At 49.2% G+C, this 26,491-nt stretch overlaps 2 protein-coding genes across 3 annotated transcripts in view; both read left to right on the top strand.

Annotated features, from left to right (window-relative positions):
- The window catches only part of LOC133121580 (acylphosphatase-2-like), a 9,226-nt gene extending 7,515 nt beyond the window's left edge, over window positions 1–1,711 (top strand). For both annotated transcript variants that reach the window (XM_061230857.1, XM_061230858.1), the window contains exon 4: window positions 1,455–1,711. In XM_061230857.1, the coding sequence (XP_061086841.1) occupies window positions 1,455–1,569 (115 nt within the window). In that variant the 3' untranslated portion in view covers window positions 1,570–1,711. The remainder of the gene's footprint in view (window positions 1–1,454) is intronic.
- Window positions 1,712–17,703: 15,992 nt separating this feature from the next.
- The window catches only part of LOC133114386 (spectrin beta chain, non-erythrocytic 1), a 79,827-nt gene continuing 71,039 nt past the window's right edge, over window positions 17,704–26,491 (top strand). The window contains exon 1 of the mRNA XM_061223711.1: window positions 17,704–17,823. The gene's annotated coding sequence lies outside the window, so the exon portion shown is untranslated. The remainder of the gene's footprint in view (window positions 17,824–26,491) is intronic.

The raw sequence follows: 26,491 nt of genomic DNA on the forward strand, positions 1-26,491 counted from the left end.
CCAGCTCAGTAAAGCACACAATAATGTTCAGCTGTTGTACCACAGTGCACCTGTGCGAGCTGGCTGTGAGTGTGAGCGTTTGAGCAGATTATTTCACCATGAGCTCATTCTGTGTGGGCCAGGCCGGTGTCGTTCAGATGTGTGATGTACAACAGCGTGTATCCCGCTCTAGTTTCAGAGCCAACACTCCTGCAGATTATACTGTTGCTGTGGCAGATGGTCGAGCAGGTTGTTATGTGTTTGTGTGTTTGGTGCTTTTTGGTCTCTCTGCTGTTCCATCCCTTTATACTCAGTGATGTAACTACTCCAGGGCTGGGGAAGGAGGTAATGCTACACTGAGCATGCTCAGAAACAGCCCTGCACTGAGCGCGCTCAGAAACAGCCCTACACTGAGCATGCTCAGAAACAGCCCTGCACTGAGCGCGCTCAGAAACATCCCTGCACTGAGCGCGCTCAGAAACATCCCTGCACTGAGCGTGCTCAGAAACAGCCCTGCACTGAGCGCGCTCAGAAACATCCCTGCACTGAGCGTGCTCAGAAACAGCCCTGCACTGAGCGTGCTCAGAAACATCCCTGCACTGAGCGCGCTCAGAAACAGCCCTGCACTGAGCAGCCCCCCAGCAGATGAGGCAGTGAGGGGGAGGGGCCCAGATTAGCACTCACAGTAATGTTAATAATCTGGCCAACAGACAGCATGAGAGATAAACAGTAATATCACCGTAATAACATGGGCATTACACCAGTGCTCTGTAAGGGTTTTGGGAACTGGCCCTGCACCTTGGGGATTGCAGGTCTGATTCACTGTAAGGTTATGAGCAGCCTGGTCAGGCTCATAGTGCTGTAAGGTTATGAGCAGCCTGGTCAGGCTCATAGTGCTGTAAGGTTATGAGCAGCCTGGTCAGGCTCATAGTGCTGTAAGGTTATGAGCAGCCTGGTCAGGCTCATAGTGCTGTAAGGTTATGAGCAGCCTGGTCAGGCTCATAGTGCTGTAAGGTTATGAGCAGCCTGGGCAGGCTCATAGTGCTGTAAGGTTATGAGCAGCCTGGTCAGGCTCATAGTGCTGTAAGGTTATGAGCAGCCTGGTCAGGCTCAGACAGGTTATGTAAACAGTAGGTATTCCTTACATAAGCTTTTACATTCAAGCTGGTTGGTGCCTTGCATGAAAACCAATCACTGTTTGGTGTGTGAGTGTATGTATGAATGAGTAAATAAGAAGCATCAATTATACAGCGCTTATAAAAATACTATATAAGTGCCAACCTTTTACCATTTACATGCATTCATTCATTGTTCTTAACATTTTAGCATTGAGATATTTTGGGGGTACAGTAAAACCTGGTGTTTTGGGGTAACAGACCTGGTGTTTTTGGGTACAGTAAGGCCTGGTGTTTTGGGGTAACAGGCCTGGTGTTGGGGTAACTGACCTGGTAACAGGAAGCTCTCCCTCTTCACAGGAAGTCCTGGCTGAGTAAAGTGGGGAGCCCCAGCTCCCGTATCGACCGCGCCGTTTTCTCCAACGAGCGCGACATCGCCAAGCTGGAGATGAGGGGGTTCGGCACGCGCTACTGAGGCCCTCAGACCTCCCCCAAACCTCCCCCAAACCTCCTCCAAACCTCCCCAAACTTCCGCCAAACCTCCTCCAAACCTTCCCAAACCTCCCCAAACCTCCTCCAAACCTCCTCTCAGACCTCCCCCAAACCTACCCAAACCTCCCCAAACCTCCTCCAAACCTCCCCTCAGACCTCCCCCAAACCTCCCCAAATCTCCCCAAACCTTCCCCAAACCTCCCCAAACCTCCTCCAAACCTCCCCAAACCTCCTCCAAACCTCCTCCAAACCTTCCCCAAACCTCCTCCAAACCTCCCCAAACCTTCCCCCAACCTCCCCAAACCTCCCCCAAACCTCCCCAAACCTCCCCAAACCTCCTCCAAACCTCCCCAAACCTCCCCCAAACCTCCCCAAACCTCCCCCAAACCTCCCCAAACCTCCCCAAACCTCCCCAAACCTCCCCCAAACTTCCCCCAAACTCCCCAAACTTCCCCCAAACCTCCTCCAAACTTCCCCTAAACCTCCTCCAAACCTCCTCCAAACCTCCCCAAACTTCTGCCAAAACCTCCTCCAAACCTTCCCAAACCTCCCCCAAACCTCCTCCAAACCTCCCCCAAACTTCCCCCAAACCTCCTCCAAACCTCCCCAAACTTCCCCCAAACCTCCTCCAAACCTCCCCAAACTTCCCCCAAACCTCCCCCAAACTTCCCCAAACCTCCCCCAAACCTCCCCAAGACCTCCTCCAAACCTCCCCCAAACCTCCCCAAACCTCCCCAAGACCTCCTCCAAACCTCCCCCAAACCTCCTCCAAACCTCCCCAAGACCTCCCCAAGACCTCCCCAAACCTCCTCCAAACCTCCCCAAGACCTCCTCCAAACCTTCCCCAAACCTCCTCCAAACCTCCCCAAACCTTCCCCCAACCTCCCCAAACCTCCCCCAAACCTCCCCAAACCTCCCCAAACCTCCTCCAAACCTCCCCAAACCTCCCCCAAACCTCCCCAAACCTCCCCCAAACCTCCCCAAACCTCCCCAAACCTCCCCAAACCTCCCCCAAACTTCCCCCAAACTCCCCAAACTTCCCCCAAACCTCCTCCAAACTTCCCCTAAACCTCCTCCAAACCTCCTCCAAACCTCCCCAAACTTCTGCCAAAACCTCCTCCAAACCTTCCCAAACCTCCCCCAAACCTCCTCCAAACCTCCCCCAAACTTCCCCCAAACCTCCTCCAAACCTCCCCAAACTTCCCCCAAACCTCCTCCAAACCTCCCCAAACTTCCCCCAAACCTCCCCCAAACTTCCCCAAACCTCCCCCAAACCTCCCCAAGACCTCCTCCAAACCTCCCCCAAACCTCCCCAAACCTCCCCAAGACCTCCTCCAAACCTCCCCCAAACCTCCTCCAAACCTCCCCAAGACCTCCCCAAGACCTCCCCAAACCTCCTCCAAACCTCCCCAAGACCTCCCCAAACCTCCCCAAACCTCCTCCAAACCTCCCCAAACCTCCCCCAAACTTCCCCCAAACCTCCCCAAGACCTCCTCCAAACCTCCCCAAACTTCCGCCAAACTTCCGCCAAACCTCCCCAAACTTCCCCAGAGCTCCCTCAAACTTTCCCCAAACTTCCCTCAAACCTCCCAAAAACCTTCCCCATGACCTCCCCAAACCTCCCCAAACCTTCCTCAAACCTCCCCCAAACCTCTCGTTTGCAAGATCAGAAACTTGCAAACAACCCTTAAAAAAAAAAGAACAGAAAAAAATGTCTTTATCTATGTTTGAAAATGTTTGTGTTTCTCTGAAAAGGAGAAAATATTTCACACATAATATGCAGAATTCAAAAATCAAGATATAATTATTTAAATATGTCTGGCAATATATGCAGTTTATGGCAGTTTTACTAAATACATTGTTTATATTTGTTTAAAATAATGTTATACATTTGCACATGCATTAAGATCTTCATGCTTTGTGGAGGAAAGCTGGGTGAAATTAAAATAATAAAATAATACATGAGAGTTTATCCTCAGCTTGTGTGTGTTGCCTTGCTGTGTTTGTTGATGAGTGCTGTAATCTCACTGATTAGGGCAGGGTCTCTCAGCCTTGTGCATGCTTACAGTAACAAAGGGAGCCTCATTGTGGATCTGAATTCCATCAAAGCCTCGTTCTCCTCCGCCCCTCTCCACCTCCCTGCGTCTGGCCCTGGAGGATTGTGGGAAATTCAGAAAGGTCGTCTCAGAGGGGGGCGTCTCTCTGGCTCTGGACAGACAGAGGACTGAGGTGACCCTGTGGTGACCCCACACGCAGACAGAGGGCTGAGGTGACCCTGTGGTGACCCTGTGGTGACCCTGGTGAACTTCTGCACAGCTCTGCTCCTGACGCTGCACCAGACCGCTTGGTGGCTCTGTCGGGTTTGGGTCTGTCTCGTGTGCAAGGCCTGCAGAACCATTCAGCAGCACCAGGACAGGGAGGCCCACAGAGCTGGGACTGAACCAGTGTTATCTACAGAACCTTTTACAGAGCCTTTACTGTCCTGATGAGGGATTCATCCAGGGCTGAGACCTGCTGGTGTTCCACCCTCCCTTTACCTGGGAGTCAGGTGTGATCACCCTCCCTTTACCTGGGAGTCAGATGTGACCACCCTCCCTTTACCTGGGAGTCAGGTGTGCAGACCAATCAGTAGCACTAACTACCCCCGAGAAAAGAACGCCAGGACTGGATTTGGATTTGAGGGCCAGAGCTGAGGATCTCTGTCCCAGTGTGTGGTAGTAGCAGTCACATGATGTATAGCCACACCCCCTATCTCTTCTGCCTCCTGCATAAGGTCACCAGGGAAACAGGAGTCATGGTGATGGTTTGACTCCCCGCCTAGCAACCGTTCTGGTGTCAGGTGGTACACAGGAGCCCTCTCAGTCCCCACCTGTGGGCTTCTCACCTGGGACTGAATGAGCGTGCCCCAGATTACATCACATGATTACGGGTCTGTTCAGTCCTGTATTACTTTACTTTACTTTTACTTTACTTTATTGGCATTTGGCAGACGCTCTTATCCAGAGCGACATACAGTTGATTAGAGTAAGCAGGAGACAATCTCTGGAGCAATGCAGGGTTAAGGGCCTTGCTCAAGGGCTGTGCAGATCTTATTGTAGCTACACCAGGATTAGAACCACCGACCTTGCGTGTCCCAGTCATTTTACCTTAACCACTACGCTACAGGCCGTCCCTGTATCCCTGTATTACACTATCACACACTCCTTGCTGTGATTGGCTGAGGGCAATATCGACCATACGGAATTGTTTTGGGATTCAAATACTTTTCTGTGCTCTAATGACCATGTCTGGTGAAATTCAGCCGACCAAGATGACCAGAAGGTGGGGTTTGCACTTTTTGAGAGTCTGAAAGCATACAAAAGTATTTGAATCCAAAACAATTATGCTAAGATTTTAGGTTCAGTTATATCCTGCTTTATCTACATTGTGTGTGTGAAAGGGCCACAGGCAAAAGTGATAAAACTTATTTTTATTATTTTATAACTTTTGTAATATTGCTATGTGCTGCAGGCAACAATCAAACATAGTTTGTCGAGCTGAATGCTCGGGACAGTACCTCTAATATAAACCTGGGCCAGAATACAGAACAGTCACAGCCCTGAAACTGGAATTAATCTGTTCGGAAAGAAAACAAACTGTTGCTGCAGGATTGGCTGATGAGCTGCACACAGACTCAGACACAAAAGACCTTGGACAGCCCATCAGTCTTGTGTTTCATTGTGTTGTTTGATTTGATCAAACTTCACAAGGTTTGTGCCAACGGCAGTTTCCCTTCACAGTTTTAATGAGCGATAATGTGTCCCAGCATGCAGCAGGCTTTCTGCTGTGTCCCAGCATGCAGCAGGCTTTCTGCTGTGTCCCAGCATGCAGCGGGCTTTCTGATTAGCATTGCTGGGACATACACTTGCCTTGTGTTTCAATCTTGTAATGAGACTACACATTTTTATTTATATTATACTTTTTCTTCTCTCAATACAGTACAAAATATTAACTTGAGAAATTACGCTTTTCTGAAAACTTTACCGCATATCTTAAATGGGCAAATTTTGAAAGGAGTAAATCGTGAAATGAGGAAAACTCACATCACTGGCAATCTCTTATTTAGCAAAAATAAGATTTAAGTTTATATTTAAGACAAAGTACTTTTTTTCTGGCTCTCCCAGAACTTCCATTTGTTGTATTATTCATTGACACATGGAAACCATTCATCCTTTATCTGTGAAATATTACAAACGTTTGAAACAATAAGATGGAACATGGGCGTGTAGCTTATTGTGCAATGGCTGAGCCCTGTGCAATGTGGAGGAGGAGGACAGGAACTCCACCCTTCTCTGGCTGAGCCCGGTGCAATGTGGAGGAGGAGGACAGGAACTCCACCCTTCTCTGGCTGAGCCCGGTGCAATGTGGAGGAGGAGGACAGGAACTCCACCCTTCTCTGGCTGAGCCCTGTGCAATGTGGAGGAGGAGGACAGGAACTCCACCCTTCTCTGGCTGAGCCTCTGGGTCGCTGTGGAAACGGTGTTGGGGGGGGGGGGGAAGAAAAGGTCCCCGTTCGGCGCACTGGCATCCGTCTTTGCGCCCGTCGCCAAAAACTTCTGCCTCTCCTGGGTTTCCAAGGAAACGCCTCTACATCGGCCTGGTGCATGATGGGAGTCTGGCTATTGTCTTCTTCTTCACAGGAGTTTTGCTGTTGGCCTGCCTGTGACCCCTGACCCTGCGAATACTCCAGCCCTTCATATCCCTGCAGCACTGATCCTGGATCAGCCTTGCCGGCCCTGTCCGGTCCATATCCATTATGAGCTGTAGAGCTGAAACTGATCCAGGGTCAGCTCTGTAAGCACAGCTCCACTAGCTGCCATGTGAATGCTACTCTTTAAAAGTGTTTAATTTGCTAGCAGCTGATTGGAGGATGGAACGGATATATGCAGCTGATTGGAGGATGAAGGGGATACAGGCAGCTGATTGGAGATCGGGGTAAATGTTGGAGATTGGGGTAAATGTTGGAGATTGGAGTAAATGTTGAGATCGGAGTAAATGTTGGAAATTGGGGTAAATGTTGGAGATTGGGGTAAATGTTGGAGATCAGGGTAAATGTTGGAGAATGGGGTAAATGTTAGAGATCAGGGTAAATGCTGGAGATTGGGGTAAATGTTGGAGATTGGGGTAAATGTTGGAGATCAGGGTAAATGTTGGAGATTGGGGTAAATTTTGGAGATCGGGGTAAATATTGAGATCAGAGTAAATGTTGGAGATCGGGGTAAATGTTGGAGAATGGGGTAAATGTTGGAGATTGGGCTAAATGTTGGAGAACTGGGTAAATGTTGGAGATTGGGCTAAATGTTGGAGGTCGGGGTAAATGTTTGAGATTGGAGTAAATGTTGAGATTGGAGTAAATGGTGGAAATTGGGGTAAATGTTGGAGATTGGGGTAAATGTTGGAGATCAGGGTAAATGTTGGAGATTGGGCTAAATGTTGGGGAACGCGGTAAATGTTGGAGATTGGGGTAAATGTTGGGGAATGGGGTAAATGTTGGAGATTGGGGTAAATGTGAAGCCTGATTTACCCCTGTCCCCCAGAGCTCCTGTGACCTCCTCCCAGGCTGGGGGATTGGGGGGGGGGGATTGGGGGGGGCAGGAACACAGCCTGCTTTGTGCTCTGATCTCTCCACCCTTTCTGGAGTGACTTTAAAGCAGTGCCTCACACCCCCCTCACAAGGCCCTTTGAGTGCAGGGAAAGGGAGAGAGGGAGAGAGGGAGAGGGAGAGAGAGGCAGAGAGAGGGAGAGAGAGGCAGAGAGAGAGGGAGAGAGAGGGAGAGAGAGGGGCCCTGGTCATGGCTGGGCTGGCTCTCAGTGTGAATGCATTCTCTGTGCTGTGGTCTCTGAGACTAGGGTAACAGGGACAGCAGAGGGTCACCATGGGAACAGAGGGGCATCACAGAGGGGGTCCTGACTGTCTCACGCACTCCTGCCCTGAACTCTGACTACAGGAGGAGCAGCACAGCCCATCCCCTTAGCGACAGCACACCCCGTCTCCTTAGCGACAGCACACCCCGTCTCCTTAGTGACAGCACAGCCCATCCCCTTAGCAACAGCACAGTCCGTTCCCTTAGTGACAGCACAACCCATCCCCTTAGCGACAGCACAGCCTCTGCATCTGACATTGGGCTGTTTGGGGTTTGGAATGGGTGAGGTTGTGTTTGGGATAACATAATGGCGAGAACAGACCATTTGTTAATCCCTTTAATTCATTAAAAAGCCTCAATCAAATCCCCTTTTAAAGAGATTAAGCATCCTAAGTCTATCCTCAAACTCTTATGTTTTATACATGGAATCAATCTGGTTGCCCTTCTCTGAACCTTTTCCAGTGCCTCTATGTCCTTCTTATAGTGTGGCCCTGTTGTGTCTGCATTGCTTATCCATGCACGGACCTTGAGTGTCTATAATACTCCTGATTAGCCTAGTGGTGGCGCGGTGAGAAAAGTGTGAATCCACAATGATGCCAGGCGTAGTAAACAGAGTGTCATGGAGAATGCCGATGGATAAAGCTAATAAAGCTACGCTCTGCGCTACATCGTTGTGCCGTCCTTTCTTTAAACCTATTGCTTATACCAAAAGGCTAAATACCTCTTACTAATATTTCCTTCGTGTAGAGTACTGCTAACTACACCACAGGTCCCCAGAACTGCACACAGTACTCCAAGTGTGGTCTACCAAGAGTATTGTATAAGGTGAGTATAACTTCCTTGGACTTATAATCAATATGTATCCTAACATCCTATTGTCTTTTTCAACTTGAGCACTATCCAATTTTGTAGGTTACAAAATATAAGATTTTAATTTTATTTTTATTTTCCACGTGTAGAACTTTACATTTAGTTGTATTGAATTTAATTTGCCAGGTCTCCACCCACTTCTGGATTCTGTTTAAGTCTTCCTGGATTCAGTTAGTAGAGTCTATACAGTTAGCTAAACCTCCTAGTTTTGCAAATTTATATGTAAATTAGGAAGACCAGTGGCCCCATGGGTGGGGTTGTAATCTACAGTAAAGGGTCTGAAACAAGCTTTTAGACAACATAAAGAATCTTTCCCCTCCATTGTTTCTGGGGGAAGAAGAGGAACATTGGAAAAACAAACAGAAAATCTGTAAAGAGCAAAAAGTGGTACGTTGTTTTGACCTGTTGGTGGAAGGAGGCTGTACTTTGAGAAATGACTTTCTGCCCTGGTGAATGTACACTCAGGTTTGAGTGCAGCGCCCCCTGTGGGCAGATCAGGGATAACCATCCCCTGTGTATCTGTGTGCAGATCATCTCTCTTACTGAGATTAATTAATGCCAGGAGCGTTAATCAAGCCATCAGGGGTCTCAAACTCTAGACCTGGAGAGAGCCATTCAGGGGCAGCCTTGGTGAGCTTAAGGGAATTCTTGATTGTCTTCCAAGGAATAATTTAAAACGGAATTATCGTTATGCGCATAGATTTTATGTACTGTATGCTCCCCCACTTAATACTCATGCATTATGTAATGCAACTTATGGGAAATCACGTGACGGTGTTCCCATTGTTATGGAATTGATTTCCAAATTCCACAATGTGAGTGCGTGCATAGAAACTACCGTAGCTTAGCAACCGGCAGTAAGTACATGGCTGTAACCCAACACAGTCTGCACAAATTCGCGGTAAGATGTCCACAACGAAAATGTATCAAAGTGCCGAGATCTGCTTTCCACGAAAGAAACGAGTTCCTGAAAGTTTTCAGTGAGTATTGCTTTGGGGGAAACCACCTAGTTAAAACGGCACTAAGGGGCTCGCTGTCTCTTGATTGTAGGTTAATTATTATACTGTAAGAACGTTGTCATCATCATGTCTCATTATATTTCCAAGTGCGATAAATAATCTCTACGCCCGATTCTCTCTCTAATTAAAATAGACATATTAATTGGTTTGTTGATTTTTTTGTCAGCCCGATTGTCATATTAGCTCGTTTACTACGCTACGAACGAATGTTCACAGTGACAAACATACACGGACGTGCACAAACGCAAACGAATGTTCAGTTCGCGAATCCACGAACAGGCTGCGCTTTCACCCTGAACCATAACCCTCTACTGTCTGCTGAAAAGCGCGTGCTGTCCGATTCTCTTTCAGCTCGAACACGTACAGGATCTTTGATGAGAATCTGCCTCAGAGACTGGACTCCTACCAGGCCTATAAAGACCACATATTCCCGAGCAGAAGCGCGGATGAGATTAATCTTCTTAAGACGTATAACAACCCCCATCCTCAGAATGTCAAGTTCATCAGGACCAATGTGCGGTGGCTGAACGCGCCGATTTCACACATAGAAACAAAGGACACTGAGGCGGATCAGGTATGCTTGTTCTTACATATGAAATATTATACCCTGCGCACATTAGTTTCTTCTTGTGTATTAATTACACTTTTGCATTTTTTGCAGTTCTTAAAATGAAATATTTTTGTATGTATGTAATTCTATCCATCCACTCATTCCTGGTCAGGGTCACGGGGAGTGCTGGAGCCTATCCCAGCATGCATTTGGGTGAAAGGCAATTCCGTCCAGTAGATAAATAATTTAAATAAACCCTATATATTTAATATATATGTATGTTATAATAGACACACACATACATGGACACACAAAAATACCCTCACCAAGCTCTTTAATAGGTATTTATTAGACCTATCCACTTATGAGTTATGATGTGTTGTGTGTTCAGAGATGCTCTTCTGCATACCACTGTTGTAATGTGTGGGTATTTGCGTTACTGTCACCTTCCTGTCAGCTTTTACCAGTCTGGCCATTCTCCTCTGATGTCTCTCATTAACAAGGTGTTTTTTTGTTTTTTTGCACCAATCTTTGTAAACCCTAGAGTCTAGTATGCGTGGAAATCCCAGGAAATCAGCAGCTTCTGAGATACTCAAACCACCCTGTCTGCCACTAACAATCATTCCACGGTCAAAGTCACTCAGATCACATTCAGTGGCTGTGAAACAGAGGATAATTAATTACTCACATTTCAGAATCCGGTTTGTAATATTGAGATATGACGCTAGCGTTATGGGATGTCGTGCTGTACGGTTTGTGGTGACTGATCCTGCAGGCTCAGTGGTGGCCAGACAGGTCAGGTGAGGTCGTGACCCCTGTGACCCCCACAGCACCCTACAGCCGGGACAGCGTCCAGAGGAGGGACTTCCTGCCCCCCCCTCGCTGCTCCACGCCCTGCACCAGGGCGGGCTGCAACCCCCTCACCACACCAGCCGCCTCCATCGGTGAGTCAGGGAGGGGTTCCCAATTCTCTAACACACATTACATCACATTACATCACATTACATTACATTACACCACATTACACTACATTACACTACATTACAGTACATTACATTACACTACATTACACTACATTACATCACACTACATTACATCACATTACAGTACACTACATTACACTACATTGCATTACATCACATCACATTAGATTACATTACATCACATTACATTACATTACATTACATTACATTACACTACATTACACCACATTACAGTACATTACATTACATTACATTACACTACATTACATCACATTACAGTACACTACATTACATCACATTACAGTACATTACACCACATTACACTACATTGCACTACATTACATCACATTACATTACATTACATTACATCACATTACATTACATTACATTACAGTACATTACATTACATTACACTACAGTACATTACATTACATTACATCACATTACAGTACATCACATTACAGTACATCACATCACATCACATCACATCACATCACATCACACTACATTACATTACATTACATTACATTACATTACATCACATTACACTACATTACATTACATTACACTACATTACATTACATAACATCACATTACATTACATTACATTACATTACATTACATTACATTACATCACATCACATCACATCACAGTACAGTACATTACATTACATTACATTACATTACATTACACACACACTCCTCTGCTCCACTCGACTCCTTCATGGAAGTATGGGGGAGGAGTCCAGTGGAGCAGAGGAGGATGCATTTGGGACACAAACAGGCTTATTGACACAAAGCTCCACACCCAGCTGTCATATCTGAGATACTGCACGGCATGTAAAGTTTGGAAAAACATTGAGGATTTTCAACAAAACTTGACGAACAAAAAGTGCAACAAAATGAAATGTAAGAATCTTGGTGAAAAGGTTTGTTCTGAAATTGTATGATATCTGCAGGTGTTTGATTGGTGTTTGATTGGTTGAAGTCATTGGTCTCTCTCTCTCTCTCCCTCTCTCTCCCTCTCTCTCCCTCTCTCTCTCTCTCTCTCTCTCTCTATCTCTGCTGTAGTCCCGGCCCTGGCCCCTGTGGGGCCACGGAAGGTTCTGGAGGAGCGGATGTCCTTCCTGCACCAGTACGACTCCCGCAGGCTGAGGGACCAACCGCACCAGGGCAGGGTGAGGCGCACAGGGCAGGGTGAGGGAACAGGGCAGGGTGAGGGACCAGGGCAGGGTGAGGGACCAGGGCAGGGTGAGGGAACAGGGCAGGGTGAGGGACCAGGGCAGGGTGAGGCGCACAGGGCAGGGTGAGGGACCAGGGCAGGGTGAGGCGCACAGGGCAGGGTGAGGGACCAGGGCAGGGTGAGGGACCAGGGCAGGGTGAGGGAACAGGGCAGGGTGAGGGACCAGGGCAGGGTGAGGGACCAGGGCAGGGTGAGGCGCACAGGGCAGGGTGAGGCGCACAGGGCAGGGTGAGGCACACAGGGCAGGGTGAGGGAACAGGGCAGGGTGAGGGACCAGGGCAGGGTGAGGGACCAGGGCAGGGTGAGGGACCAGGGCAGGGTGAGGGAACAGGGCAGGGTGAGGGACCAGGGCAGGGTGAGGCGCACAGGGCAGGGTGAGGGACCAGGGCAGGGTGAGGGACCAGGGCAGGGTGAGGGAACAGGGCAGGGTGAGGGAACAGGGCAGGGTGAGGGACCAGGGCAGGGTGAGGCGCACAGGGCAGGGTGAGGCACACAGGGCAGGGTGAGGGACCAGGGCAGGGTGAGGGACCAGGGCAGGGTGAGGGACCAGGGCAGGGTGAGGGAACAGGGCAGGGTGAGGGACCAGGGCAGGGTGAGGGACCAGGGCAGGGTGAGGGACCAGGGCAGGGTGAGGCGCACAGGGCAGGGTGAGGGAACAGGGCAGGGTGAGGGACCAGGGCAGGGTGAGGCGCACAGGGCAGGGTGAGGGAACAGGGCAGGGTGAGGGACCAGGGCAGGGTGAGGGACCAGGGCAGGGTGAGGGAACAGGGCAGGGTGAGGGACCAGGGCAGGGTGAGGGACCAGGGCAGGGTGAGGGAACAGGGCAGGGTGAGGGACCAGGGCAGGGTGAGGGAACAGGGCAGGGTGAGGGACCAGGGCAGGGTGAGGGACCAGGGCAGGGTGAGGGACCAGGGCAGGGTGAGGGAACAGGGCAGGGTGAGGGACCAGGGCAGGGTGAGGGACCAGGGCAGGGTGAGGGACCAGGGCAGGGTGAGGGACCAGGGCAGGGTGAGGCGCACAGGGCAGGGTGAGGGACCAGGGCAGGGTGAGGGACCAGGGCAGGGTGAGGGACCAGGGCAGGCTGGTCCAACATCCAAGACTAAAAGTTCACTGATTTCAGAACGAAGCTGTCTGTAGATCTAAGGGATTCAGTAACTGCTTTCAGTGCTTAAAAATGCTGAGTGGTGAACTTGCATCTTTTGTTGATGGATTCTTAATGGGACTTGAGATCCCATAATCCTCCCTGTTCTAAGTGATTTCCTGGCTCTGTACTTTACCCAGGACACTAAGAGCTGCTTTTGTTCCTTAATACTCCTCCTTTGATTAAAAAGAGAGAGACCGTATCCATAGAAACCTGTGTTGTCTGAGGGGGGTGGAGCTCCTCTGTGCTCGGATACACATGCAGTGGAGGAACCAGGCTTTGTCTGAGGGAATACTGAGGGTCCTGTGTGTGTGTGTGTGTGTGTGTGTGTGTGTGAGAGAGTGAGGTGTGAGAGGTATGTGTCTGTGTGTGAGAGAGAGTGAGGTGTGTGTGTGTATGTGTGAGGTGTGAGAGAGAGTGAGGTGTGTGTGTATGTGAGAGAGTGAGGTGTGTGTGAGAGAGAGAGAGAGAAAGTCAGTGTGAGTGGTGTGGTTGGGTGTGAGACAGAATATCCATTACCCCCCCCCCCCCCATCAGGGGCCACAGAGGGGGAGCCGTCCTTATACTCACAAACAAACTCAGCCTCTGATGCTCCACAGCACTCTGCTAACCAGCCAGAGTGCTGTTAGCAGGTCAGTCTTAGCTGTTCCTGGGTCAGTGTGTAGTCTCTAAGTGGTTTCTCCTGTCCCTTAGCTGTTCCTGGGTCACTATGTAGTCTCTAAGTGGTTTCTCCTGTCCCTTAGCTGTTCCCAGGTCAGTGTGTAGTCTCTAAGTGGTTTCTCCTGTCCCTTAGCTGTTCCCAGGTCAGTCTGTAGTCTCAAAGTGGTTTCTGACACTTTTATCTGAAGCGTCTGACAGGTGGTTTCTCCTGTCCCTCAGCGGCACGGAGCGTTTGTGTGGAGCGAGGTTTCTCCGCAGATCTCCGGGGGGGCTCTCTCTGCCCCCGCGCCCCCACCCCAAATCCTGAGGGAGGGGCCACCCTCCAAACACGCCTCCTCCAATCAGGCTTCAGCGCCGAAACGACGGGCCAGGATCCGGAGTCTGGACACCTGCTCCCCTGCCCTGCCCCCCCTCCGACACGGGGGCAGGAACAGCCTGCCCTGAACCCCCAACACCCAGCACCCAACACCCTGCACTCAACACCCAGCACCCTGCATTCAACACCAACACCCTGCACCCTGAACCCCCAACACCCTGCGCTCAACACCAACACCCTGCACTCAACACCCAACACCCTGCACTCAACACCAACACCCTGCACTCACCACCAACACCCTGCACTCAACACCAACACCCTGCACTCAACACCAACACCCTGCACTCAACACCAACACCCTGCACCCTGAACCCCCAACAACCTGAAACCAGTGAACATCACGGGCCTAACACAACCAGACACTAACTGAAGAAGCTCAGCTTCGCAAACTTACTCAAGCATTCATCACATTAGTTATTTAGCTGACATTTTTTACCCAAAGTGACTTACAGTTGATTAGACTAAGCAGGGGCCAATCCCCCCAGGAGCAATGTGGGGTTAAAGACCCAACGGCTGGGCTGATCTTGTCATGGCTCCACCGGCGCTTGAACCACCAACCTGCTGGGTCCCAGTCAAGCACCAGGATACATGTGCAATACCACACATTAGGATGAGCCTGCAACCCCCACCCCCCCACACACACTCAAACCCCCTTCTGCCCTCATCAGCCGGGCTGTTTTCCCATCTGATCCATTATTCCAATGGAGTGAGTCAGCATTTTAACAGACCTTTTATCTCCTTTAAGTGAGGTTGGGCACAGCCTCCACCCTGATGTTAGAGAGTCCAGTAAGAATTCAGCATTCCCATTGGTTCTGAGGTTATGAGCAGCCTGGTCAGGCTCATAGTGCTGTAAGGTTATGAGCAGCCTGGTCAGGCTCATAGTGCTGTAAGGTTATGAGCAGCCTGGTCAGGCTCATAGTGCTGTAAGGTTATGAGCAGCCTGGTCAGGCTCATAGTGCTGTAAGGTTATGAGCAGCCTGGTCAGGCTCATAGTGCTGTAAGGTTATGAGCAGCCTGGTCAGACTCATAGTGCTGTAAGGTTATGAGCAGCCTGGTCAGGCTCATAGTGCTGTAAGGTTATGAGCAGCCTGGTCAGGCTCATAGTGCTGTAAGGTTATGAGCAGCCTGGTCAGGCTCATAGTGCTGTAAGGTTATGAGCAGCCTGGTCAGGCTCATAGTGCTGTAAGGTTATGAGCAGCCTGGTCAGGCTCATAGTGCTGTAAGGTTATGAGCAGCCTGGTCAGGCTCATAGTGCTGTAAGGTTATGAGCAGCCTGGTCAGGCTCATAGTGCTGTAAGGTTATGAGCAGCCTGGTCAGGCTCATAGTGCTGTAAGGTTATGAGCAGCCTGGTCAGGCTCATAGTGCTGTAAGGTTATGAGCAGCCTGGTCAGGCTCATAGTGCTGTAAGGTTATGAGCAGCCCGGTCAGGCTCATAGTGCTGTAAGGTTATGAGCAGCCCGGTCAGACTCATAGTGCTGTAAGGTTATGAGCAGCCTGGTCAGGCTCATAGTGCTGTAAGGTTATGAGCAGCCTGGTCAGGCTCATAGTGCTGTAAGGTGATGAGCAGCCTGGTCAGGCTCATAGTGCTGTAAGGTTATGAGCAGCCTGGTCAGGCTCATAGTGCTGTAAGGTTATGAGCAGCCTGGTCAGGCTCATAGTGCTGTAAGGTTATGAGCAGCCTGGTCAGGCTCATAGTGCTGTAAGGTTATGAGCAGCCTGGTCAGGCTCATAGTGCTGTAAGGTGATGAGCAGCCTGGTCAGGCTCATAGTGCTGTAAGGTTATGACAGGTGAGTGTAGGATGACTACGCAATTTGCTTTTAGACTTTGAGTTAAACTGGAGCCCTGATTCAATTGATCTACTTAAAATGGGGGGCTTCTGTTTAATGAAAAAGTCAGACAGAAGAAAACCAAAATAAAACTTGTCTGCAGGAGGTCGTTCAGCAGAGACAGGAAATGAAGTGAACCTGGTGACAAGCAATACAAAAACAGAATTAAGGTTAAAAAAAAAAGATTTTTACAAATGCATCTGTATTATTCAATATTGAATTTCTGCTTGTATCCGAATGAAAATATAAGGTACAAAAACACCATTCATGTTATTATTTAATATTTTTGCTGGAGTACCTCCAGTTTTTTTGGAATTATTTCAGGTAAATAAATAGCTACAGAAACATTCAGTAGTGTCCAGTAAAAGCAGAGATAACAGGAGGGAATAGAACACATATCTACAAGGGTGGCCCTCATTCTGTCCTGAGATAATTATGTGTTATTCTTAAAAAAAAAACACAATGAATTATATTTCAGTCATACTATGTGTGACCAGCCGTTTTGACCAAACAAACGTAATTTGTGTCCCGGTAGCTGAGGTTAAATCTCCCACAGAAATAATGAAGCACACAGTTGCATTGTTTGGTCTGAGAGATGCTTTCTTTAAGATGGCCTCTCCTGTATGTTAAGCTGATGCATTATTGATATCAGCAGCTGAAGGAGCTTTAGGTCTGTCTGGCTGGGCTGGGCTTCGATATTAGTGTACAAGGACAAAGCCGGCATTACTGATGGAAATCAATACAGAAATGTCCACTGTGTGTTGTATGTTTGGAAAACAATTCTGTACATTATTGTTTGACATAAACTGTGCACTTAAATTGAATTTCCTCTGATTTGCATCCTTAAGTTCTCTAACTTTGACTCCAAATCATTTTTTTTCTTTTTTTGACATTCTCTAGAAATAGGGTCACATAGTTCACTGAGAATTGGGACATAATTGTAGCCATTTAAGGACCAAAGGGTTGGGTTCAATAAGCAGCATACCCCAAGGTTGTGTTAAATGGTGTACAGCCCAGAACCTGGCCTGCTGTTCCTCTTGACTACAGGAATAACACATTTGTGTCAACAGGCACAGAATGAGTTTTGAGTCTCTATGAAGAAAGTAGCTATTGATTGATTTGTGAAATGACCACCTTACGATATTATGTGTGCAAAATATTTTAAGTTTGTCCAGTTAACGCCCCGTGTTAATCCACAAACGCAAACTCCAGATTGGAACACAATTATTGTTGTAAGAGGCGCAATAATAATCAAATAAACTCATGCAACGCATCTGATTGGACGTACAGTGAGTATGATAACGACTGTCAAACAGTAGACCGGTTTTTGTTTTCGTACGACCACTAATCACTACCCAGCATACGCATCACCATATTCTCCATAAATGTATTGATGCACGAGCACGAAATGCCAGCTCATCGCCGTTTCTCTATCTCAGTAGTGTTTGTTTCTCGTCGCTTGCGGTAATTTGGTTCGGTGGGGCCTGGCGCCTATGTGTGTATCGCTGTAGCGCCGCCTCTCCGCCCTGCGAATCAGTGCTGCAGTTGGCGCTGGGGAAAGGGGGCAGTGCGGATCATTCTTCCACTCACTCCCTGCTCTTCCACCTCCGCGGTGCTCGCTGCATGGTCCTCGGCGGTGAAGTTCGCTACACAGTGTTTGGTTGGTAAGTAAAAACAACGATTTAACCACATCAAAGCGAAGTCTGTGGCTACGAAAATGCCTATCACTGCGGCTGCAGTGCAAGAGCGAGCAATAAACAGCTCGAAACGACAGTGATCGCTGCTGTTGTATTAAAATGGCTTTACTGTATGGCGATATGGACGCAGGGCGATAAGGTAAACGAGGAACGAAAGGTGATTAACATCTTTTTTTGCACCTATAAAATGAATTTCATGGCTAAAATAATCCTGGTTAATATTCAGCCGGAATATTTACCCCTTGGTTGTGTGCCACAGAGGACGAAGTAAAAACGCTATATGCGCCACTCTCCCGTATTCGCGTATGAGATATTGCAGATGGCAGTTGTTTATTTCCAAATGTAAATATTAGGTCACCACACTGATACGTTCGTTTCTGATTTGTAATAAACGGTAGCGGTGGTTATTATTATTATTATTGTTATTATTATTATTTTGTATAGGGCCGAGTAGCCTACACGGCGAAGCGTATGAACATGGACGGTGCATAAGCCGCTGGGATAACGGTACTGTGGGGCGAGGATGCACACAGGCGTGGTCGTGCGGATCGGAGGCTGATGGTGGCGCGTACTAAGGACAAGCCCTGCTTCCGCTGGGGACATTTTATCTGGATATGACCGTGTACGCGAATTAATCCCGTTTTACAGCTATGTGAAATGTAGATTTGCATTGCATACTGGCTACTGGGGTATATTGGCGCATTATTACAACGCGGATTCAATGACAAATTGCTATTGTCTCCTTTGACCTCAGACTTAGTGATTTTATTTGTGATGAAAGGCACAGGTAGTCGCCCGCTGTTGTTATGGTGGGTTCATAGCTCTGCAGTGCAACCTATCCAGTGTCGCTCCGGACACCCCCCAGACATTTTAACACTCTGTTGGGACAATAACGCAAGTGGAAACGCTTTTTAACTGTATACCAAACGGGCAACTTGGCGATAATTTACACGCTATCGCTAATTTTCCACAGGTTGTTTGCTGACACACCCAGATTCGGTACTTAAATTCTTACAGAAGCAGCGCACTAATGGGAGGAAAAATCAATAGGCCAGTTTTTTTCCAAGATTGTAAGTGGTCATCTGCAATGTCAACAGAGACCGCGCATATCCTGGGTAACTTTATTCGCTTTAGCCCCCAGTGCTGAAGCGCTATAGTGCTGCTGCATTAATGCGGTTAGACTCGGCCGGTCTGCAGCACGGCCGGGCGGCGGCCCAGGTTGCACACTAACCGCGTTAGCGCTGAGAGGAAGCACGGGAGTCGGCTCTAAGGCAGCCCTTCCCCGCAGTCCTCTGAAGACCACCGCGGGGCTGGATCTCAGCATCCCACCCACACGCTTCTCTGCGAAATGCACATGCGAAACCGTGTTGCTGTAGGATGATTCAAAATGAGAAATAACTTGCACAAAAAGATGTATTGGGGAAAAAATAATAATAAAGAGGAAAAGATTGAAGTAGGCCTGCTGCCGTTATTGACAAGAACCCCCAAAATTAGTTTCCTCCTCCTGTCGGTGGGTGTTGACGTTACTGTAAGCCGTTAGTCATTGATTGAGAGGTAAATCATACGCTGTTATTGAACTGGCTTCATTTTTCTTAAACTGCATTACCGTATGCGTAATGAGGTTCGCTGGCTGTCTCGTTATCTAATCTGTGGACCCCGGAAGTGACGAGCTCGGTGTGATAAGGTCGTAGGGGATGGGGGCGCCTGTGTTGATGTTAAATTTAGCAGATACTTCAGCCGTTAAGTGAGGTGAAGAGATGAACAGCAGGTTTGCCTGGCTGAGCGGCCTGTGGGGGTGTGATCAGGGTGCCACTCTGGGGCTGAGGGGCTCCATGTGGGGGGGGGGGGGGGGGGGGAGCTCCACCAACTTCAGCTTCAAAGACAGAACTACAAGAGAGCTGTTACACACAGCCTGCAGAACTACAGGAGAGCTGTTACACACAGCCTGCAGAACTACAGGAGAGCTGTTACACACAGCCTGCAGAACTGCAGGAGAGCTGTTACACACAGCCTGCAGAACTGCAGGAGAGCTGTTACACACAGCCTGCAGAACTACAGGAGAGCTGTTACACACAGCCTGCAGAACTACAAGAGAGCTGTTACACACAGCCTGCAGAACTACAGGAGAGCTGTTACACACAGCCTGCAGAACTACAGGAGAGCTGTTACACACAGCCTGCAGAACTACAGGAGAGCTGTTACACACAGCCTGCAGAACTACAAGAGAGCTGTTACACACAGCCTGCAGAACTACAGGAGAGCTGTTACACACAGCCTGCAGAACTACAGGAGAGCTGTTACACACAGCCTGCAGAACTACAGGAGAGCTGTTACACACAGCCTGCAGAACTACAAGAGAGCTGTTACACACAGCCTGCAGAACTACAGGAGAGCTGTTACACACAGCCTGCAGAACTACAGGAGAGCTGTTACACACAGCCTGCAGAACTACAGGAGAGCTGTTACATACAGCCTGCAGAACTACAGGAGAGCTGTTACACACAGCCTGCAGAACTACAGGAGAGCTGTTACACACAGCCTGCAGAACTACAGGAGAGCTGTTACACACAGCCTGCAGAACTACAGGAGAGCTGTTACACACAGCCTGCAGAACTACAGGAGAGCTGTTACATACGGCCTGCAGAACTATAGGTTGTGCACTATGAGCCTGACCAGGCTGCTCATAACCTTACAGCACTATGAGCCTGACCAGGCTGCTCATAACCTTACAGCACTATGAGCCTGACCAGGCTGCTCATAACCTTACAGCACTATGAGCCTGACCAGGCTGCTCATAACCTTACAGCACTATGAGCCTGACCAGGCTGCTCATAACCTTACAGCACTATGAGCCTGACCAGGCTGCTCATAACCTTACAGCACTATGAGCCTGACCAGGCTGCTCATAACCTTACAGCACTATGAGCCTGACCGATTTGAGATAATTCTGGCTAAATTCCAGGGATGTGTTTTGCTGACACACCAGCGGTCAGTCGTTCTGATGATCTCATGTGGGTGGGGCTCCAATGTGAGGCAATAACTCAAGCCACTCCTCTGGAGCAATAACACTACAGAACCGTCTCAACACAACTGAGACATAAAATTGTGTTTTTTCTCTCAAGAAGTCTTGAAATGAGTAAAACCGTCTCAAGGCAAAAGATTTGTCTTATCGAGCAATAGAGTAGAACTAAATAAGATTCATAATCAAAATCTAAGACTAAAATATGTTAAGTTAAAACTGACTTATTTATTTACGTTTTCATATAGTGAACATTTAGCACTGACTAAAGCCTACTAAAACCAATCAGAGAATAGAAACTAATCAGATAGCAGGAAGACTCCCAGGGCTGTACTGCTCCAGTAAACAGGCCCTGCTGCCTGTGTGTGTGTCTGTCTGTCTGTCTGTCTGTCTGTGGGGCTTTGTCTGCTGAGTTCCAGCAGTCAGACTCAATAAGAGTGACTGGGAGAGTCTCTCAGTGCAGGACACTGTCTCTATTCTCCTGAGCACAGTCTGGTGTATGTCACTGCAGTAATGAGGTAGTCTGGCATTTCCTGATCCCCCCCCCCCCTCAATGGGGCTGTTGTTGTTTGGGGCAGATGACAGTGGTCCCCCAAACTGCTCTGTTCCCAGAGAGAGAAGAAGGTCACTCACTCTGGAACATTCTCTCCTCGCCTGGGAATGACACATCTGTTCCAGCGTTGGATAACCAGACTTTGATAACTTTTATCCATTGATAAGATTCAGCTGAACTTATGGCTGTGCTTACTGTTTATATGTTATTGGGGCAGCCTGTAGCCTCGTGGCTAAGGTATATGACTGGGGCAGCCTGTAGCCTCATGGCTAAGGTATATGACTGGGGCAGCCTGTAGCCTCGTGGCTAAAGTATATGACTGGGGCAGCCTGTAGCCTAGTGGCTAAGGTACATGACTGGGGCAGACTGTAGCCTAGTGGCTAAGGTACATGACTGAAGCAGCCTGTAGCCTAGTGGCTAAGGTACATGACTGAGGCAGCCTGTAGCCTAGTGGCTAAGGTACATGACTGAGGCAGCCTGTAGCCTAGTGGCTAAGGTACATGACTGGGGCAGCCTGTAGCCTAGTGGCTAAGGTACATGACTGGGGCAGCCTGTAGCCTAGTGGCTAAGGTACATGACTGGGACCTGGCTCAAGCCCCAGTGTAGCCATAATAAGATCAGTGGAGCTGTGAGCAAGGCCCTTAACCCTACATTACCCCAGGGGCGATTGCTGTTTAGCCTAATCAGCTGTAAGCCACTTTGGATAAAAGCGTCAGATAAATCACACATTATATTATTATTATTAATATTATTATTATCATTATCGTTATTATTATTATCCTCCAGTGTGTGTGGTGTGTTATGTTTGGGTAACACATTGATACTTGTGTTCAGTGCCCTGTGTGCCTGTGTGTCTGTTTGTCTGGGTGTTTGTGTTGAGTGATGTGTGAAGTCCAGTTCATAGTCCAGTAACAGAATGTCGCTCGACTGAAATCATAGTACATTTAAGTTCTATTGTCACCAACATAGACATGAACATAAACATGCTCATTGCCCTTAGCAAAAGTACAAACACACTCCAGTGACCCAGAGTAAAAGCCTAATATCTCTCTGTGTCTGGACTGTAAAGTGGCATTTGGAGTGGCTGCAGTCCTTCAGGTGTGGAGTGTGTGTGGAGTGTGTGTGGAGTGTGTGTGTGCAGTGTCTGACAGCACAGGGCCTGAGTGTGGAGTGTGTGGAGTGTGTGGGGTGTGTGTGTGGCAGCACAGGGAGGTGAGTGAAGCCTGTAGCTGGTGTTCAGTAACTGGTGTTCAGTAGCTGGTGTTCAGTAACTGGTGTTCAGTAACGGGTGCTCAGTAGCTGGTGTTCAGTAAGTGGTGTTCAGTAACGGGTGCTCAGTAGCTGGTGTTCAGTAGCTGGTGTTCAGTAGCTGGTGTTCAGTAGCTGGTGTTCAGTAAGTGGTGTTCAGTAACGGGTGCTCAGTAGCTGGTGTTCAGTAACTGGTGTTCAGTAGCTGGTGTTCAGTAAGTGGTGTTCAGTAACGGGTGCTCAGTAGCTGGTGTTCAGTAACTGGTGTTCAGTAGCTGGTGTTCAGTAACTGGTGTTCAGTAGCTGGTGTTCAGTAGCTGGTGTTCAGTAGCTGGTGTTCAGTAACTGGGGCTCAGAGCCTGAACCTGGGAGCTTGCCGTGGCCCAGCCAACAACAGTTGTTCTTATAAAAAGTCGATTTGTGTTCAAAATTGTTTTTTATAAGAAAACAATGTTATTTTGTGTTCAGAATTGATATGGTAACGTTGCGTTCTGCTCTGTGAGTCATTCTGAGGCACTTGCTCTGTGTTCTAAATAAAATGCACACAGTCCTAACACTGTGCTTCCGAAACAGACAAGATCCATTTTATCCGTCTGTTTAGCCGTGACTGTGTACCCCAGTGGGACCGTGTCCAATCAGATGCCTTTATCCCCCCTCCATTTTATTATCCAATCAGATGCCTTTATCCCCCCTCCATTTTATTATCCAATCAGATGCCTTTATCCCCCCTCCATTTTATTATCCAATCAGATGCCTTTATCCCCCCACCATTTTATTATTTGTTATGTTGAATAATAATTTACAAATCTGAGGGAAGCTTTTAGCAAAAACAAACAAAACCCAATTTAAGAAAATAAGCTGATGGCAAAAGAGAGCAGAACTCTTTTCTGAAGTTATTCAGCCTGTTGGACTGCAGTAATATTCACTCACCTGCCTGTTCCACTCACCTGCCTGCGTTTCAGTTTCAATAAAAATATCATTTCAGTTCTGCTCATGATCCTGATACGATACTCATGAAATCTGAGAAATTAGGACGTCCTAAGACTGATTTTACCACGGTAGGGATTAAAGCAGTTGGTTACTGCATGCATAATTCATGTTCCTGCTGTCTGTGTCTCAGTAAGAGCGTATGGAGCTCTTATACTGTGTGTTTCACAGATTTCCCGTTCTAAACGGGACTTTGGGGTGAAGGTGGGGTGTATTCCTACTGGGTACTGAGGTGGGGGAGTGCCCCCCAAAACCTGACAGCCAGACACACCCCACCCATCAAGACAACTCTGAGAGGAGCCCCTTAGTGTCAGCAGAGATGGGGAGGGAGTGAGAGAGGGGCAGGGTAGGGAGAGAGAGAGGGGTGGGGGGGAGAGAGAGAGGGGCAGGGTAGGGAGAGAGAGAGGGGTGGGGGGGAGAGGGGATTAGTGCCTGAGTCTGGGCCAGGCCGGAAGGGCGGTCCTTCTGAAACAACATTAGCGCTGTGCTAACGCTGCCCAGGCCTGCTCTGTACTGCCTAACGCATCATGATGAATGTGCTGGTTCATCCCACATTCACGCTGGAGCTCCAGACTCCAGAATTTTCCAGATTTTTAACATTTTGAAATTCCGCCCTTGGATTTTTTGTGTCGCAGTGGAATGTGGGATGGGGTATGGTTGAGTAATGCTCTATGTTCTAAAATTATAACCTCTGGTGAAACTTCATTTCGTGATTGCAATGTGTTTACTGAAATACTGCATTAATGCAGAACCGCGCACAGAGACAGGGGCCGTTTGCCAGCCCTGGTGCGGCTGTCCTTCCTGCTGAAGTGGCCCGGCCCCAGGCAGCTGAGAGGGCTCTTTGTGGAAAGGGGAGCGGGGTGTGTGTGGAATTTGGGACGGGGTGTGTTGCGTCTCCCTGGCTGAGGGACAGCGGCTGACGTCGCTCCGATAACGTGAGGCCCGGCCGGAATTTCATGGGAAGCAGCGCTCGGCGTTCCCGGCGGGATCGGGAGGGGTGGAGTCACTCTCGGACATCTGGAATTGTTCTGTTTTGTTCGCCTTCGCCTCGCTGCTCCATTGTGTCATGCGGCAGCTGACAGGCTCCCCGGGCTGGGCCTCTCTCCACTCAAGTCCTCAGAGGGAAATCGCCATTTTGGAAGGTCTTCCATTCCACTGTGAAATCGTCCCGGAGCTCCCTGTGCACAGCACTGTGGGATCTGAGCAGGTGTCTGCGACCTTTGACCCTGTGATGAGCTGTGGGGAGTTACTGTGTCACGCAGGGCGCTCCCATGGGCTGGGTGTAGCCTCAGTGGATGGTAAATGGACTGCATTTATATGGCACTTCTATCCCCTTCGGCCTTTAACACAGGAGTCTTGGATGTATTCTTGAATTTGTTGGGATCCTTTTCAGCATACAAGACCATTCCAGAATCTTCTCTTCCTGCATAAACTTCCCATAAACTCATAGAATCCGCAAATCAGGATTACTGAGTTAGCTGGATAACTGCACTGAGTAAAACTCACAAAGCAGGATGACTGAGTTAGCTGGATAACTGCGCTGAGTAAACCCCACCAAGCAGGATTACTGAGTTAGCTGGGTAACTGCACTGAGTAAACCCCACAAAGCAGGATTACTGAGTTAGCTGGGTAACTGCACTGATTAAAACCTGGAACCCTCCCAAATCTGGAACATGGACTGAAGTTAAAAGAGCTGTTCTGGGTTTTACTCAGCAGTTATCCAGTTCAGTAATCCTGCTTCATGATCCAGGCACCGGGATTGGGAAAGCGGGATTGGGAGAATGGCCGGGCAGCCGAACAGGCGGAGACGTGCAGATCGGCAGCCCAGGAGAGGCGTTTGTAGGAAGCTGTCCAGATCCCGCTATGTGTCGGGTTTGACCAGACATCCTCGTGGGCCATTAAGCGCCATTTCTGTCCTTTTCTTCTGCTGTCTGTGGGTCTCCTCTGGAGCTCACCGCTGAGTGGGCTGTGGGTCTCCTCTGGAGCTCACCGCTGAGTGGGCTGTGGGTCTCCTCTGGAGCTCACCGCTGAGTGGGCTGTGGGTCTCCTCTGGAGCTCACCGCTGAGTGGGCTGTGGGTCTCCTCTGGAGCTCACCGCTGAGTGGGCTGTGGGTCTCCTCTGGAGCTCACCGCTGAGTGGGCTGTGGGTCTCCTCTGGAGCTCACCGCTGAGTGGGCTGTGGGTCTCCTCTGGAGCTCACCGCTGAGTGGGCTGTGGGTCTCCTCTGGAGCTCACCGCTGAGTGGGCTGTGGGTCTCCTCTGGAGCTCACCGCTGAGTGGGCTGTGGGTCTCCTCTGGAGCTCACCGCTGAGTGGGCTGTGGGTCTCCTCTGGAGCTCACCGCTGAGTGGGCTGTGGGTCTCCTCTGGAGCTCAGCGCTGAGTGGGCTGTGGGTCTCCTCTGGAGCTCACCGCTGAGCGGGCCGTCCTCACTGTCAGAGGGACAGCATGTCCGAGCGGAGAACATCCGTAACTGGAGATGTTTATGAAGGGAAGGGAAGGCTGCCTGTTCATGGCAGAGAAAGGTCAGAAACACACCGGAGCGGTCTGTAACAGAACCGGGCCGTCTTTATCGGGATCGGACCGTGTTTAACGTGGCGGTGCCGGCTCAATTGGATCCGGGAAGCAGACCCGCGGCGCTCCAGCTGCTGGGCGGTTCTGAGTGGCAGGGTGATGTAACTGGACCCAGCCCGCAGATGCTGGGCGGGTCTGGGATAGGGATCAGGGTCCCGTGGGCTGCAGGGCCTCATGTAAAATTTACACCGCCTGCTTACCAGCTGGCCCTGACCTCGCCCCTGTGTCTCAGCCTGGACCCTGTGTCTCAGAGCCT

The sequence above is a fragment of the Conger conger genome, chromosome 2 (assembly GCF_963514075.1).
Source record: "Conger conger chromosome 2, fConCon1.1, whole genome shotgun sequence".
In the NCBI taxonomy this organism is placed as follows: Eukaryota; Metazoa; Chordata; class Actinopteri; order Anguilliformes; family Congridae; genus Conger; species Conger conger.